General features: G+C 38.1%; 1 protein-coding gene across 1 annotated transcript in view; it reads right to left on the reverse strand.

Moving 5' to 3' along the window:
- Positions 1–19,022, reverse strand: part of CDKAL1 (CDKAL1 threonylcarbamoyladenosine tRNA methylthiotransferase) — a gene marked incomplete at both ends in the record, with an annotated part of 639,419 nt that overhangs the window by 452,119 nt on the left and 168,278 nt on the right. The window contains one exon of the mRNA XM_084228943.1: positions 16,017–16,113. Within this exon, the coding sequence (XP_084085069.1) occupies positions 16,017–16,113 (97 nt within the window). The remainder of the gene's footprint in view (positions 1–16,016; positions 16,114–19,022) is intronic.

Raw genomic sequence — 19,022 nt, forward strand, 5'->3', positions numbered from 1 at the left:
GCTCAGCCCAGCATGACGGTAGTAGGAGCAGTAAGGATTGAGAAATGACCAAAGGCAAAGTAAATCTCAAAGAATGTTGCATCTTTCGTCCCAAACAAGCCCACATAATTGGAGCTACATCCACCTGGAACCACTGCACTCTTAGGTCCTGGTCTTATTAAAAGTCCATGTGACTTCTGTCTCGAATGTGATCAAAGCTGGATAGCAAAGTTCAAAGAGGAGGAAATACCCGAGACTGTCAACTGCACCGACAGGTAACACAAATACTAAAATGGGTATGCCTGACTCCACAATGAGGGGAGGAGACAAACTCAAGGAAAGCAGTGATTTCAAGTAGCAGTAAATCATCAAAAAATGGTGATAGTAAATCATCAAAAAATGGTCCCTCCTGGGACCCAGAAGGAATTGAGTGTATATGTGTTTTAGTTTAGGTTAGTGTAGTTCACTCTTACTTGCTTACATTTTTTTCTCGGGAGATGAGAGGGTAAGATGTAAAACACAGGTAGAGACACAAGCCCAGAATGACAGAGGGGCCAAATCATCTTCAGGAACAAGGGATGACAAAGAAATCATGGGGACTGAGAGTACAATGAGAGAAGATGCTAAGCCAAGTTTCCTACCTGCTGGCCTCAATTTTCTCAGAGAAGAAGTAAATTCATCAGTGAGAAAGCACATTATTAAATAAACAGAGTGAATGTTTCAAACACCTGTTAAATGAAGTGGTGCATAGAGGCATATAAAAATGCTGGGCAGCCCTAAGATACCAGCTGAAATTAGAAGCCATGAATTTTTATTGATGACTCCATTCACAACTGTCCTTTTTCTCAGGGACCAATAGCTCTTGTGTAGGAGACAAACCGATGAAGTGATTGATCCAGATTTGGATGAATAAATAAATGTCAAACATTTATTCATCATTTATTGAACATATAAGATATACCACGATGGTTGACAGGGCTAGGGAAACAGCACTGAGAGATTAATAGGATGAACGTGAAGGATATGGGAGAAAGGAAATTGTGCATTTTGGATAAGATGAAACTTGGAGAATGGGTTAGACAGGAAAAGAAGTAAAGGCAGGAAAGAGAGATGAAGAGCTTGGGTCTTAGGGAAAGATGAAGAAAGTAAAGAGAGGAAGGCAGGAAACAGGAAAACAAGAAAAGAGAACAGAAGGTTATAATCACAGTACAGATACAGGCATTTCAATTTTTGAAGAATAGCAACATCCAAGATGTGAACATGAGAATATGGCACTGGGACAGGAAGGGGGTGATTACCACTAGAGTTGAGAAGTAAGGACGTGAGGGGATAGAGTGCTGATGAAATATCACCTATGAACACTCAGATTCCCCAGAGAGAGACCAGGGTAGGGCAAGGAGAAGTTGGTGAAATTTCCCAGTGAATGTGTGTGAATTGACAATACATCACATCACAGTGGTGGATAAAAGACAGAAAATAAAAGGAGTAAAATATGAGATAACTCAATGACAAATCCAGAACACTTTCCTCTGTGGTTAGAGATATAATCGCTCAGTGAGCATTGCACCCAGACTGCAGTCCATGAACTGAGTAAGAAGCAACACTCCTACAGCAGAGCCAGAATAATATGGAGGAAGCAGTTAAAAATGTTAGAAGTTGAAGATAAGCAAAAACCATAAAATTCTTTGACAAAAGCAGTCATAAATCTAGATGAACCTTGGATGAGGTTTCATAGAGACCATACCAAACACATGAGCAACAAAAGAAAATGGACATTATCAAAATTAAAACCTCTTAGTCCATCAAAAGACATCATCAAAACCTAACAGCATAGAAAACAGGAGAAATTTTGTGAATCCTCTCTGATAAGGAACATTTATCTAGACAGGTAAAGAACTCCTGCAACACAATACTAAAAGGAAAAAGAAACTGTTTAAAAATGAGAAATAGCCTGAACAGAACTTCAACAAGATATACAAATGTACAATAAGCACGTAAGATGTGCAACACCCTTAGCCAACTAGGAAATGCAAATCAAAATCACAAAGGAAGAATGAAGAGTTCCTGTTTCATGGGTCCAGAATTCAGTTTGCAAAAGGGAAAGCATTCTAGAGAGAAACAGTGGTGAAGGCTGGCCAACACTGCGCGTGTACTCACTGCCACTGAGCAGTAAGCTTAACATTGGTTGCACAGTATGTATTGTTACGTATATTTTACCACAAAGAGATACCATTTCACAACCACAGGGATCATTATAATCAGAAAGATGGATCATAGCCAGAGGAGCAAGGATATAGAGATCCTAGAAGCCTTATACATCACCAATGGAAATGTAATAAAATGATACAGTTGCTTGTGAAATGTAATAAGATGGTACAGTGTGGCCTTAAACATACAGTTACCAGCAATTCCAATCCTAGGGATGTGCCCAAGAGAAATGAAAACACAAATCAACATAAAAACCTAAACATAAAAGTTCATAGCAGCATTATTCTTAATTATCAAAAGACAGAAACAACCCAAGAACCATCAACAAATGGATAAACAAAAGATGGTGTATCCAATGAAGTATTACTGAACCATAAAGGTAAATGAAGTATTGGTAAATGCCACAACATTTTGCCAAGCAAAAGACCCCAATCTAAAGAGTCAAGTACCATATGATCCCATGTATCTGAAAAGGACAGACCAGGGATCTTCAGAGACAAAGCAGGTCCAGACTGCTGACAGGTGGGAGATGAGAGACATGGGAGGGGCTGCTGAGAAGCACTGGGCATCTTTTTACAGTAAGAAAGTAGTAATACCTTACTATTACTAAACACTAAAATTGACTGGTGACAGTCACATAATTCTATGTATACATTAAAAATGACTGAATTGCACATTTTATTACAGAACTATACAGTATGGCTTATATCCCAATAATGCTATTCTTGTCCCTCCAAAGAGCAAACCAAAAAAGCAAAGGAAGTAAATATTCTAATGCCAAGATCATGAAAGTCAAGGAAAAACTGAGGAACTACTCTAAAATAAGGGTGACTGAAGAGATTTGATAACTGAATACAAATTTGATCTGGGATTGCTCTTTATTGGGATCACTAGCAAGATCTCAAAGCTAGTGTAACTTACCACATCTTATCAATGTTCATTTCCTGATTTTTATAATATATTGTACTACAGAAGCATGTGAGAATGTACTTATTTTTGAAATATGACTACTTAAAAGTAAACGACATCATGTTTGCATTCTACTACCAAAAAGATCAGAGGGAAAAAATGCACATTCATAAAAGAAGATACAAAACTTTAAAATATTAACATTTGGGAATCTGAGTAAAGGGTAAACGTAATTGTTTATTTGGGGCTCTATGTGAAATTATACACAATAAAAAGTTTAAATATATGTGTCTATTCAAGTAATAATTTCCTTTATCCTAATGGTCACATAAAATTTCCTCAACTGTGTGCAGCTGAAAATAGAGCCACTGATTTTAAAAAAGTACTTGCTTCTTGATTTCATTTGTTCTTATGGCAGAATAATAGATGCTGCTTATATGTGATCATTTAATCACCGGGGTTTAAGACGGGGGAAAGCCAGGACTGAAAAGAAAACTTGAGATAGAAAGTGTCTGATTATAAATACGCAGAAAACACTCTCATTAAATAATTTAGAGAAAATACTGCAATGTTTTTATTTCTTTTTTTTAAAGATTTATTTATTTTTATACAAGCACTGGGTACAGTCAGAAGCGCGGGAGGGTGAGAGAATTCACCAGAGCCAGAGCGGGGAGCAGAGCAGGCAGAAGGACCGAAGTACACTGCTGAGGGGAGCAGCGGGCGGCAGGAGAGGTCTGCGCGCCATGCGGGACCCTCCTCCGGTGGCCGGGGAGCAGCCGGGGATCGAACCGGCGCTGCAGAGGCTGCGGGCAGTTCGCAGCCCAGCGTGCTGTGCCACCAGCGGAGGCCCAGCAATGTTTATATTTCTACTAAGGAGAATACTGGAGGAAGCCATAGGAGAAAAAACAAAGGATCTAAGAAAAAATGAAAAGATGAAGAGACAGAAAAGAGAGGGAGAGAAGAGTAGGGGAGAGAATTAATGGAAGAGGAAAAAGTTAGGAGATGAAGAACAGTACAAGGGGCCTCCCTGGTGACGCAGCAGTTGAGCTTTAGATTGCGAAGCTGCCCGCAGCCTCTGCAGCGCCGGTTCGATCCCTGGCTGCTCCCCGGCCACCGGAGGAGGGTCCCCCATGGCGCGCAGACCTCTCCTGCCGCCCGCTGCTCCCCTCAGCAGTGTACTTCGGTCCTTCTGCCTGCTCTGCTCCCCGCTCTGGCTCGGGTGAATTCTCGCACCCTCCCGCGCTTCTGACTGTACCCAGTGCTTGTATAAATAAATAAATAAATCTTTAAAAAAAAAAAAAAAAAGAACAGTACAGGATGGCTGACTTAGAAAACAATCTAGAGAATGAGAGACTAAACTCAAGATTCACATATAGAAATGAAGAATATATTGAATTCTTTTTGGAGGGGAAAAGGAAAGCTTTTGTTAATTAATGCTATAAATCGTAGCCCTGAATACACAAAGGCTTTATCTCTGGCATATAATTCAAATAAAATAAATAAAACAGTATCTTGTGTCCTTCAGGCACTTAGTTATAAATACACAGGAAAAAAAAAAGACATGCAGTACGTTCCATTACTGACTCCATATGCTCTCGACAATGAAGAAAGGAGTTGATGAATAAACAATTCATAAATAACATTAATGAGTCACTCTGCTGCAGAACTTTAAGAAGAAATTCATAAAAGTACTTCAACTATTATGAGCTAGTCCAAATTTATGACTAAACATGTATGGGGGTGGGAATCCTAATCCAAAAGCACCTAGAACACATAAAAGTGCCATTCCAAACCATCCCAATTATTTAGAGTGGCACGATCCTACAGAACTTCCTGCAATGATGGAAATGTTCAGAGACTCGGCTGTCCAACATGGCAGCCACCAGCCACATGGAGATACCGTGTACTTGAAATGTTGCTGTGATGGAGGCTGTGTATTTTAACTTCAATGAAGTTGAACTTCAATTCAGTTAAAGCATCAATAAAAAAACATGGGTGCAGGTGAAGCAGGGAGAGGTCAGGTTTAGGAGATAGCTAAAACAGATATGCAGTTTGTGGCAATTGTTCCAGAAGCCCTAGAAAACAAGAATATACCCCCAACCCAATTTTGCCAACTAGGCTGCAAAAAAAAAGTCTAGTCGGGAAGCAAGATGATCCTAGTCAGCAGTCAGAGATCCTGCATTAAAACGCACTTGAATTTTATTTTTTTCTCAACAACCAGCAGCCAGGGAAGTTAATGACTAGCAATGATGGCAGAGTTAACAACTTCTTAACACCCCAGGCTGAATGTCAACCTGTCAAGTGCACTATCACATGCGACCCTCAGAGCAGTCCATGCAGTGCACACCATTGTTATTTCTGTGGCTGAAGGAACAGAGGCACAGCACAGCCAGTTCAATTCTTGGTAAGTGTCACAGTGGATCTTACCTAGGAATGGTACATAGGTGGCCTATTTCATGAATTTCCCTTTTTGGTCACTACTGACTGATCACAAAATGCCAAGCAAGTGAGCCTGGACTTTCAGGAGACCCTGGTAACAACGATGGCCCCGAGCGCTCCACCACTGGCAGGCTCGCACTCACGTGACAAATACAGTAAACACCAACCAAGCACCAGGCGCTATCCAAGGAACTGGGCCCAATGATGTGGGCCCAAATACCAAGCCACTGCTTCATTCTAATTATGGGATACCCAAATGCAAACAAATGAAAATCTTCAATTCCTATGGTGACAGATGCTATGAAAAAACGAAATGCAGGGGTGGTAGAGATAGAGAAAGCAATTTTGCTACCAAGGTGCAGGCAGACCTCCAAAGAGGGAGGACTGGTTATGGGTCTGGACTTAAGGCAGAAGCACCAACAAAAACGTGAGTGCAGATGGAGCAGAGAAAAGGTCTCAGATAGAAAGGATGGGCTGAGGAGCAGGCGACAGGGTCAAGTAATGAGGGAAGGAAGCTGATGTGAGATTGTGGCTCATGCTATGCAGTTTAGGTTTTATCCGACTTACAAAAGGAAGTCAATAGAGGGTTTACAGAACAATTTCAACAGCACTGCTCGGGCTAACTATAGTAAGAATGTGCAAAGACTAGAGTCAACCCACATTTTGCTAAAATTTGGTGTGATTCTTTGTATACTTGCATGAAACTGTCTGGGATTTTACTATCTCTCAACTTATCCCAAATACCTCAAATCCTTTTAGATACACAAACATATAGGACCGTTCTTCTTAGTTATTAATTTCAATTCATATAATAAGCTAGGACAACCAATCAATATCATTCAAATTAAGAAAAATCATACCAAGACTTTAAAACTACTGACAAACTGTCAACCTTTACAAATAATAATTAAAAAAAAACCCACCCTTCCCTTCTAGCTCCATTGAGAACTATACATGTCAAAAGCCTTTCTATCAAATATATGTTCAGATTTTTCACTTTTACCACAATGGGAGTTTTATCCAAAAAAGTAGCATCTGGCTACTTGAGAACAACAGTGACTTCTCTATAAAAAAGTTTTCTCTATAAAAAGTTTTCTCCATGCTACTAAGGAAAGTCCCAACCTCTATAAAGGAACAGAGTTCAAGTTCCATAGGTCTCAAATTTGGGGAAGTCCTTAGTGGTCACCAGGCTAACTCAAAGTGTTTCCACTCTACCAGATGAAAGTAAGATTTCTAGAATTCATTAGCCTGTTAACAAGCCTGCTAATGAATTGCATAAAAGGGCATATGATATTACATGTGGTTTAACTTTGTGACCACAACTTTCTCATCTTCCCATATATTTTCATCTTCTTTCATCTCTTCATTGAGGAAAATTCTTCCCCAATGATACAAATAAGCCTTTCATCAAAAGTTATATGACAGCACATTCCACACGCCACATAAAGTATGTTTTCTACATGAATGGTACCAGCCAGCAACTAACACTGAGTTAGAGATAAAAATTACTAATTGAAAAATGAGGCCAGTGGAGAGAGGCACCAGCAAAATGAGGATTAGTACCAGGAACCTTTACCTCTTCAATCCAATTAAAATACCTATAAAACTTTCTGTAGTGGAAATAAAAATTTCAGGAATAATGAAATTCAACATGCTAAACTGAATTATAGAGAAAAACACTGAGTGGGATGTTATGACTATGTTAAGTAATAGGACATGTTATAAGGTAAAAATTGCTTCCTGAAATGATACAGTTAAAAAGCAATATTAGATGTATAAAGTAATGCACGTCACCTATGTAATAACAACAATGCTCTCAGTGGTAGGCAGAGGAGTAATGCCTCCCAAAAATATGTGAGTCCTCTGACACAGAACCAGTGAAAGTTATTTTACATGGCAAAGGACTTGGCAGATAAGATTAAGATTAAAGACCTTGAGATGATGGGATTAATATGGATGATCCAGTTGGGCCTAGTCTAGTGACATGGGACTTCAAAACTGAAAATCTTTTCCATCTGTGGCCAAGGAGAGGCGAGTTGATAAAGAGTCAAGGAGCCTTCCAAGAAGGAAGCCAGGAGTCAAGAAATGTGGGGGAGCCTCTAACAGCTGTAAAAGGCAAGAAAGAACTCTTCCCTGGAGTCTCCAAACAGAATGCAACCCTGCTGGCAGGCCTGATTTAACCCAGTAAAGACCATGTCCAACTTCTGATCTCTAGAACTATGTAAGTATGTGTTGTTTTAAGCAACTTTGTGATAATTTGTTCTGGATTCTACAAATAAATACTAAGAAACAAATATATAATAGAAAGATAACATCATAAAGGAGGGAAAGGAAAATCTTAAATGCTCCTTGAATAACTGAGAACAATATGGGAAAAGCGAAGTTAAAGGCATGCCTTCTATTGAACAAACATTCACTCAACAAATATCCTGTAAGCTAGACATGATACTAAGCACAAAAAATAAAACATATGTAAACATGTAAAATGATAGCAAACAAAATCCCTGTTTTTTGGAGCATGTAAGTGTCCATCACAGTAACTACAAATAGAATGACAAGCTGAAATAAATTCTTCTCATGCTTTAAAAGTTAAAAAAAGAATTACTTCATGGGATCTTAAGCTGCAGTAGAAATTACCTACTCATTGCCCCCAAAATTGCAAGTTTTACTATACAAAGATTTTCAAAGGTAATGAAAAACAATGATAAACAGAAATATTTTCCCCATGTTGCAGTGCTGATTTCATACAGTTAAATTGTAGGTGTCCTTTATATATTCTGTATCTAAGCTCTTCAGGAAGTAAAAGTCTCGCAATTTTTTTCTTCCCGTCTTGCTTGTCTTTTCATTTTATTAACAGTACCTTTTTTGAAGCAAAAGTATTTAATTTTGATAAACTCAATTTATCAAGTTCTTTGTTCATATCCAAAGAAATAAGTGTGTGTGTGTGTGTGTGTGTGCATGCGTATACTAAGAAACAGTTTCCTGTCACCAGATCACCAAAAAGGGGGGAAGGGTGGTGGCAAAAGATTAGAGCTCTTTACCCAAGACACATAAATGTCAAATAATAACATGACAATATGCTCTACATCATTAGCCAACAAAGAAAAGCAAACTGAAACCATAGATAACACTATGCATACCTAGTCCAGATTGGTACAATTAGAAACAATGGCAGTGCCATGTTTTGATGAGAATGTGAAGTAACTGGAACTGCTGGTAGAAATGCAAATTGACACAGTTGCTTTGGAGAACACATCAGTTTCTTTCAAGTTTGAGCAGATACTTGCCACATGACTGGGCAATACCATTTCTGGTATGTGCCCAAGAGAATGCAAACACATCTGAAAACCGAAACATGAATGTTTCTAGGAGCTTTACTCTTAACAGCCCAAAACTGGAAACAAAACTAAATTTCATTAATCGGTGAACAGATAAGCAATGGGCCAGTCATACAGTGAAAAACTCTAGGCAATAAAAGAAATCAAACTTTTTATTTATTTATTTATTTATATTTAAATAAATAAATCACTGTTCATTTTGGTACAATGTTTGCTTTCTCTTCTCAGGAGTAGTCCTGTAACATTCCCACCACCAATTCCCCCGTGCACCATCACTATAGTCCCTTGTGCTCTCCCCTCCCCTATTTTGATCCCTCTCCCTCACCCTCCCCTGCAGAATGTCTCTGATTTATAGTTGCCTGCTAATTTTTTATTATTTTTTTCCTGATCCCTTATTTGGCTCCCCTATATTCCTCCTATTAGTGAAAGCATCCAATATTTTTGCTTTTCCTTCTGGCCTTTTTCACTGGGCATCATCGCTTCCAGCTCCATCCATGTTAAAAAGCAACAAACTATTAATCATTACAGCAATTTGGATGAATACTGAAAGTATTACGCTAAGCCAAAGAGAAGCAAAGTAATGTACTGATACGATCCCATTTATACAATAGTCTGGAAAAGACAAAACCACAGGGACCAAATTGAGAGCAGTGACTGCCAAGCACCATGAATATGTGTGCCGAGGGGAGGGTGATTATGAAGAGTCACAGGGAGCTTGTGGGTGCGATGGAAGTGTTCCAGATCTTGACTGAGATGCTGGTCACACAAAAGTTTACAAAAATCAAAATTCATCTAAGGTGATTTACACTATATGTTAATTATATCTCAGTGAATCAAACTTAAAATAAGAAAAAAAGGATCAGTTATTGATAAGATACAGAAACAGATAATGAATAAAGGACACAGAAATAACCACTTCTAACTCTCACCCTTTTGTGCGGTTTTACCCAGCATTGTTTCGCCCTAACTGAAGCGTTCTACTGAATGCCAACTCCTCCCTACCCTCCCTACCCTACTTCTCACTCCTCTGCGCTGCTTGCAAACCACACCTCTCCAAACCACCACCTCCAAATTACACTCTCATCACAATATACTTCCTGGGATGCCCTCTTCCTGGCAGGCATCACTAAGCACATTTGCTTTTCTTTAGAGATGTTGATGCTGCTTCCAGAAAGCTCTTTCTCCATCCCTCAAACCACTACTCAGCCTTTGAAATATAAGTCAAGGAGGGTTTCACCCTGTGTGGACCCAGGGGATATTATCTCACTGAGTAGTACTCTCTGCGACTTTTTGTACTTCCCTTCAGATTGCATGGCTTTAGGAAAAAGACATTTTATTCAACTTTTTATCTTTAGCAAATAGTTTCACTCAAGGCATATAGTTGTGCTCAATGTTGTCTCTAGTATTAAACGGCTTACACAATAGTAGCACAGAGTACTAGGTGCCAGGCATCATGTGAAGCGTGACACATACACTACGTGATTCAACCCTTACCCAATTCAGTTCAGTTCTAATATGACCTCCATTCTACAGATGGAGAAAGTGAGGCACAGAGAGGTGTATGAAGCTACACGACCTAGCTCCTCAATCAATGCTGTCAATCACTCCAATAGATACGGCTTTTTTCCATAACCCAATGGGAGAAAGATCTGTACACGTACAGTTAAGATTAGCAGAGACCATGGAAAAGTGAAAACAAGAAGTCTCGGAAGTCACAAGCATGAATGGGCTTTTAAATTTTCATGCCATTCTGTTATGGTGCTAGCTTTTGAATCACTGAAGGTGAAAATCCAGAATAAGAGTATTAGAAGACATGAAGGAGAAGCAAGTAAGATGCCATTACAGTGACACGGCTCCACTTGAATTTATTTACCTTTTGCAATGTAAGATAGGAAGAATCTCAAAACACCCTCTCTCCAATGCTGCTTTATTTATACATATAATTTCAAAATTAAAGTGCTCACATTTGAAACAGTCATCATGTAGTTTGACTTTCCAGGATTAAAGCAGCCTGCCTGAAAAGAAGTTTAAAGTATTGCCAATCAACCTGGTAATAGTCCCTGAGATAAGTGGACACCTGCATTAAACCAAATTTTTGATCAGCTCTCCAAAGAAAATGTGCACCTGTCTGCAGGGCGCACAGCTGGCTCCTCAGAAAGTTTTATCACTGACAAATTTTCAGCATCAAGTTAAATAATCAGTTGTGAACTACATATTTTAAAATGCTGCAACCTGTATACCAACTCACGGTTTATTTAGGATTTCTAAAGATATAATTATGAAGATAAGCCTAATGAGTCAACACCAAGTTTGAGACTTTACTTATCCTACACAAAATGTTTAACATTTTGTAAACATGCTTTGCTGCAACAGAAGCAACATTCCTATTGCTGACGACTATTACTGAGAACTCAAGCAAGTGCTTTTCCACACTTCTATTCCTGACTGATGGACACAGTGTATTTCTGAGTCTCAGAGAAATTCTCCACTAGTCACTCTCCCTAGGGTCTAGGGCCCCATCATCACTTTCTCCAGGAAGAGGGAGAAGTTCTAGGCTCAAACTACATGTCTCTCTCCAAGAATTCAAACAAGCTGTATGAGAATAGGGATCTTGTGATTTTATTTACTGCTGTATTCCTAGCACCTGAGGCTATATAGGACATAGAAGCACTCAGTAAGTAACTCTTGACTGGACAAAGGATGATGTGGTAGATAAGGGATTTGAAGTCAGGCCTTCTCAGTCCTAATATCTATCTGCTACTCCTTTTTTGTCTACAGGACTTTAACAAAGAACATCCTGGTTCTTTTTGTTGGACTAAACCTCAAACAATCATTCCTGCCAATAAATGAGCTGAAGGGAAGGAAAGCAATGTGCAGTCAGTAGTCACAAGATCTTGGAAGTACCTACAGCTAGACAGAGAGTAAACAATGTAAATAAATAACAGCAATGATTAAAAAAAAAATTGCATGAAAAAAAATTGCATGGACGGTTCACCATGATCATGTCCCAAAACAGAAGAGAAAATAATCATTATAAAGTAAAATGTTTCAAGACCAGCAAAATTTTCACAAGATCTTCTTCACTTTGTACGTTTTACTGATTACTTAAAAATACACATATTCTAGACATAAAGAATTAACCATGCTAGGAAAAATGTTTTGTTAAAAAAAAATTTCATATAAAATACCCACATCTTCAAATATGTTCTATCTTTTCCCTATGTAAAGAAATGACACAGCTTTATGGTCCTGGATGGGAAAAATAAAGAGGTTACTGCCACCAAAATCAGTTTTCCCAGACCCCAGAAGTTGATAGGTTTTACCCCTGGTTTTGATATTCTATTATTTTCCTTCCAGGCACCACCACACAAATAATATTCATCACAACTAGATAGCCCAGGTGACAGTAGGACGAGAATAATAAAAGGCCAGGGTTCAAATGGCCCATTACTATGTGCTCTCACTGCATTATATTTCTGATTATGAAAACAAATTAAACACCCCTCTTTGAGAGGCTGATACTGATGAAAATTAACACATTACAATGGTAGTAACATTCTCTTAACTATCTTCTTAAATGCTTGTTCCATGTGCGAACATGGGAACACTATGGCTTTTTAACTCAGGTGTGCAATAAGTACTTTGCCCACCCACTGATCCCCCACATAAAGGCAGCGTTGCATTTCAATCACTGGGCCAGCAGAATTGACACATCCTCCCTGTGGTATGGAGTGCCATGGACATGGGAAACACAGAATGCAGCTACAGCTGTTCTCCCTTCCTCTGCTAAAAACACCCTCCATCACGGAAATTCTGTGAAGGAACAACAGTTTGACTCTGTGAATCAACTGTGCAATACAACGCCAAACATTTTCCTGAAAAATTTCCCAAGACACGGAATTTAAGCATCTTCCTCTTTTTCACACTTCAGAATTGTTTTTTCTTTGTATAAACCAAAATAACTGATTAATTTCATTAAAACCCATTGTATTTCAGGTGGCTTCTGGTTTTGCAGGAAGTCTAACAATTTTATCCAGAAATAGGTCTCCAAACACCCATTAGAGATGGTTTTGGTTTCTGACTCCAAGTTTGTTCTAAATTTTTTGTAGACATAATTTTTACACAGTCAGTTACAATATATGTTTATACCTGCCACAAAAATGCTCTCTGAAATGATGCTTAGGTTCAGAATAATATTAGATGCTAAAACAATGCTACTAACGGTATGTTTCTACTTTTGGAAACTTTTCACAATATACTGTTTTTAAATTAGAATAAAAATCCTTTTGTGTGCATTAACGTATTGTGAACACATCCTAAATATCAAAAAGACATGTATATCCAACAATCAAGACTAAGGAAAGTATGGCATAGCCTTCAATGCAGTATTAATGCAGGATTAAATGGCTTAAAAGCTCATGGAGCAGGGACACTCTGCGTATTTTTTTACTTCCTCTATCAAAACCATAACTACCATCAGTCCCCAACAATTGCTGTTCCCACAACCTATGCCACATCTTAAGCATTGGTAGCTGAAAAAAGAAACTGATGGATGAAGCTCAGTAATTTGTACATTTACTGAGATAGCTGTCAATTACCATGAATAATAATGTCTTATACTAAAAATAGTAATAAAAGCTAATGGGATAAAAGCTCAGGGGAAAAAAAAACACAAAATAGTTGTGATTACAATGAATTAAAATATACAGTGATTAGAAGTCTGAAGAGGGTAAGTAAAGTTACTAATAACTGTACTGGGCTGATGGAACTATACATTCTCTTTCTAGTAACATTTTAAAAAATATGTTCTTTTTTCTTCAACTGCAAAGGTGCAAAATCAAATAAATCTAAACGATATTAATGGCAATCTAATGTAATTAGGTGACAAAAGAAAAATGGTAGTCAATTAAGTAAGGGGGGTGATGTTTATTTCCCACAGCCACAGACTTACATCACCCCTGAAAACTGTCCTCCACAACACCAGCACTGGGAATTCTCCCTTGCACTACCTTGAGAACTCCCCCACCATCCTAAGATATACCAAGCTCTTCAAGGCCCATAATGGAGTTCCACAAAATGTTACCACAATGTACGCAAGAGGTTTTCGCCATATGAAAGAAATTCTATGCTGATAACTTTAATTTCTTGGAATGAAGTCAAAGGTGAGTCCCAAGCTTTTACCACATTCCACCTCCAAAACAGAATTTTAACTAGTTTCCTATTTCCCTAACACAGCAGGATTATATTTATGGAGAAAGTTAGTCTGGCATGAAAAGATAACTCGGAAGTCCATATTCATTTCATTCTTTAAACCAGGAGAAATCAAAATGTAAACAGACAAACGGGCAAAACAAATGGAAGTTCCCAAACACTCAGGTTCTGTTTGTTTAACACAAGAACGTTTGTTCAAAGATTATTAAATTTGCTAGTGGGGCAAAGGCTTCACAGCAGAAAACAAGTTCATTACACTGAGAACACAGCATCAGAAACTGTCAATAGTACATCAAATAAAGAAAGAGCCAATAAATCTCAATCCAGGTGCCAATTATTCATACAGATTTCCTCTATGTGCATCTAATATTTGTATGTATTTGTTTTAACTAATGAAGTGTTTTCAAAAGAAGAGAATTATAGAGCATCCTGAGTACAGCTGGAGTGGGATGCTGGAAAGGATGAAGCACGAGCATTTGGTCAAGAAATACTAAGTGGAGCCTTCCTGGTAGCGCAGACGTTGAGCGCTGGGTTGCAAAGCTGCCCGCAGCTTCTACAGCGCAGGTTCGATCCCTGGCTGCTGGCGAGGGTCCCACAGGGTGCGCAGACCTCTCCTGCCGCCCGCTGCTCCCCTCAACAGTTTATTTTGTCAATCTGCCTGTTCTGCTCCCTGCTCTGGTGAATTCTCTCACCCTCCCGCGCTTCTGGCTATACCAAGTGCTTGTATAAATAAATAAATAAATCTTTAAAAAAAAAAAACAAAACTAACTGAAGGCCAACTACCTTTGCATGTTTAGTAGACAGTGATGACCACAAAGAATAAGAGACAGTAAATAGTCTTCTAGCTTCACATTGCTGACTCTCCAGCAAGAAAACATGCCAACAACAAAAATACAATGCTAAGATTTTTTCATTCAGTCAGTCACCAAACACTTATTGAGTGCCTACTATCTATCAAGCATATGGGAAAAGCTGGAGAAATCTGGTGAGAGTGTTAAAAAAAAAAAAAAAAAAAAGACTGAAAAGCTGTCATCACGGGATCAATAATTTAAATAGAAAAGTGAGTTTTATTCAAAAAAATCAATTGAAATGTTGAGAGAGCTAATGTCAGGTAACTGCAGAGTAAGCAAAGGAAATCCAGACACAGGATTACCAAGGACTGCCCAGAGAGCTCAGAAACAGCTTTACAAAACAAGTAGCAGAGCCAAGTCATGGGAATCAGAGTATCAGGGAGGAGGAGCATTCCAAAACAGGCATCTAGGTACTGGAGTGTGACAGGCAGTTCAGGGGGAGGGGAAATCATAATGATGTGTCAAGAGATAACTGGAGAGAAAGACAAAGACCAAGACTAAAACAGAGGCTGTTATTAAGGGATTTAAAGTCCATGCTAAGGGAGACCTCCCTGGTGGCAGAGGGGGTTAAGATGCAACCTATGAAGCTGTCCCCAGCCTCTGCAGCAGGAGAGTTCGATCCCAGGCCAGCCAGGGAGCAACCCACATGGTGCAGCAGACCTCTCCTGACTCGCCCACTGCTCCCCTCAGCAGTGTATTTCAATCAGTCTGCCTGTTCTGTTCCCCACTCTGTCTCTGGTGAATCATCTCACCTCCCCCGCCCCCACACCTCTGGCCAGTACCCCAGCTCTTGTATGCTTAAATAATAAGTCTTTAAAAAAAAAATTTAAAAAAATGAAGTCCATGCTACGGTGCACATTTTGTTTGTTTGCTTTTTTAATAACAGAATCTAAATCATGGCTTTGTGCTAAGATGAGAAAGCTACACAGACATGACAAAGCTTCAGCAGGAATGGGGAAGTATGTGGAGGGTAGTCACAAGTGTCATTCACTTGTCAAAAACCTAGCACTAGAAAACAAAATGTGGAGCAACTACATGTCTTGGTGACAGATTTTCTTTTCCGCATTAGGTACAAGCTTACCCCAATGATACTCAGTCCTTTTAGGTAGTCCTGCCGAGGCTGGGCTTGAGGAACACATCCAGCCAGCACTACTTTCTTGTTCTCCTCTTGAGCTTTTCTGAAACAATGAAGAGAGCACGGTGAATTCTTTGACTCACAAGAAACTGTGAGCAACTTGGAAAATGATGTTAGTACATATCAATTCTCCAATTAACAAGCCCATCTACCATGAAACAGGATCTTATTACGACTGCTTAATAAAACATAGTTAGACTTTGGAACTATGTGTCTATTATCTAGAACATGAACAAAGAACACAAAGTGGTCAGATCTAATGTCTTTCATTCATGAGCGTCTCATTACAAAACAAAATTCACAGGCATAGAATTCTCAAGAACAAAAACCATTCCAACAACAGAAATGAAACTTGAGGACATCCTAAGTGAAATAAGTCAGTCACAGAAAGACAAATATGCTGATTCCACTTATGTGAGTTATCTAAAATAGCCATATCCATAAACTCAAAAAGAAAGGTCTGATGGATTCCAGGACCCAGAGGGAAGAGGAAATCAACAGGCATAAAGTTTCGGTTTAGCTGGATGAATATTGTTTAGAGGTCAGTTGCACAAGAGTGTACCTATAGTCAACAATAAGGATTGTATATTTAAATGCTTGTTAAGAGAGTGGGTCTCATGTTGTTGCTACAATAAAATAAAACTTTTAAAAATTGGGATATTTCAAGTATGACTAAAGTACAAGTACTCTCAAGTAAATGGTTTTATAAGAAGGAAGCTTGGCCTTCAAGACATCTTCGCAGTCTTTCACTTTGAGATGCGGCTGCTTTTGCAGATCTTGGGACTTTTTTTTTCCCATAGGGGTATCATGTAGTAAGACAGCAAGGGCACATGGAAGAGCTGTCTTTCAATTTCTGTTCTCACTAGTAGTGTGGACATTAATTTGAGTAAGTTTTAGATTATAGACAGATTTTACATAAGTTGTATAGATTAAAAGTAAGCATGAGAAATTTGAAACCTTAAAAGAAATATGTACATTTGTGCATATATACATATATATGAAAACTATATATATGCTATATTGATTTTTACTATCTATATATATATATATTTGCATGCTGCTAAAATAAAAAATCATTTCTGAAAACCATTTTTCAGATAGACAGTCCTTCAAGTGGTTGTTTTTAAATTTTAATAAAGATGTACCCAAAATTTGCTGTATGATTTCCTAGTCTTTTGTCAAGTATAAAGTAAAATATACTTTAAAATAATGGAACATACCAGTAAAAAAACAGTAGGTATAATATCTCTTATTGCTGGGCATGCATCTATCTCCATATTCTTGCTCCCCAAAGATGGTCCACATTGTAGGTTGTTTATTCCTCCTTCCACACCATTCCTCACATGTGCAAATACAACATGTGAATAGACCAGTGTCCATTATTTACGCATAAAGATGCAAGTATATTTTGTTTCACAACCTCCATCCAATTCATCTTGTCTGATTACCTCATCCTTTTTAAAGGATATGGATGCTTTAAATGACAGACATTTGGGTTATTTCCAATTTTTCACTAATACAGATTACTTTACAACAGCCATCCAAATAAGCAGATAAATGAATAGGTAGGTAGACAGGTAGACAGCTATATACATCTTCAGTATTTGAGAAAGTATTTCAGGATGATGTGGTATCTATGCTAAATAGTCTATTTTCCTAGCATAAAAAACTAAGAAATAGAAATGTTGGTTCAAAGGTATACATGTCAGGTTATTTCGTGAAGAATTTCTTCACTTATGAGAGAACTGGAGTACCTTTTATGTAGTTATTATTCATCAAGTATGCATGTGTACAGCAAACATTGTGTTCAAGAAAATGATGATGAACCAAGCAGAGCTGGTATTTTTTCCTAGAAATTATTCATATCCTTTACCCACTTTAAAATTAAATTTTCAAGTCTAATTCTTTCACAAGTATGTGAGGTTTGGGGTGTTTCGATGCTTTGTTGGCTTTCATTGCTGGATACTGGAGCACTGTGTTTTATGCACCAAACTGTTCTCATTCCCCTAGCAATCTCTAAGTTTCTGAAACCAATTGAAGAAACTAAGGTCATCACCAGTCCAATTTCAGGACATGTATCATTAGAACTATTCCACAATGAAGTGGAATGTCTCTATGCCTGGCATACTTCTAAGTTTTGTCAACTTTCCAAGAGTACAAATTCAGAACCGTAAACCAGAAATAATTTGTATTGACAGGATTAGATATTGGTGATCAATAGCCATGTTAAAACCTCCTGGAAAGTGTTCAGAGAAAGATTAACAGAATGAATAGAGTATAAAATACTATTTTAATATCACCCTGTGCTTCATTTCAATAACTTCTTAATGTACTTTGGCATAATTTTTTCTACTTAGAATCTTTAAAAAATAACTTAACATAAGAAAAAATAAAATCTGACTGAGGTAGACTGAGTCACATAGCCAAGACAATTCTTGCCTGGATATGCCACCTGATTTTACTTTTGAACAGTACCAAGCACATCACTGCACACAAATAGTATTCTTATTTGTGTAAATGTGAAATACTTTATCAAATGACAACAAAAGAATCTTTCCATTACATTAACAACCTATGAAAGAAGGAACATCTGGTTTCCTCAAGAATTTTAGCCCTAACACTTAGAGCTCACTGCCAAATATCCAAGAGGATCTATGAGGTCAATAATTAAATCCAAATAAAATGCTTGGTTTTAATTATTGACCTCCTGGACTAAAATACCAGTAATTAAATCCAAATTTAAAAGCCCAGTTCCTATGAATGTGATTGAATTACTTAATTATTAAGCACATCGAAGACATGATGGTGAGTGCTTAAGGGAACACAGTAACATGGGATATGAGCCTTGCACGCCCCACACTTATGGCTTATAACGAATGAGATGTAAAGAAGCATCAACAACACAGCAACCGAGTGAAATACCCTTAGGGACAATATATCTTGGACAGAAAA

The sequence above is a fragment of the Talpa europaea genome (genome assembly GCF_964194135.1).
Source record: "Talpa europaea genome assembly, chromosome: 2".
In the NCBI taxonomy this organism is placed as follows: domain Eukaryota; kingdom Metazoa; phylum Chordata; class Mammalia; order Eulipotyphla; family Talpidae; genus Talpa; species Talpa europaea.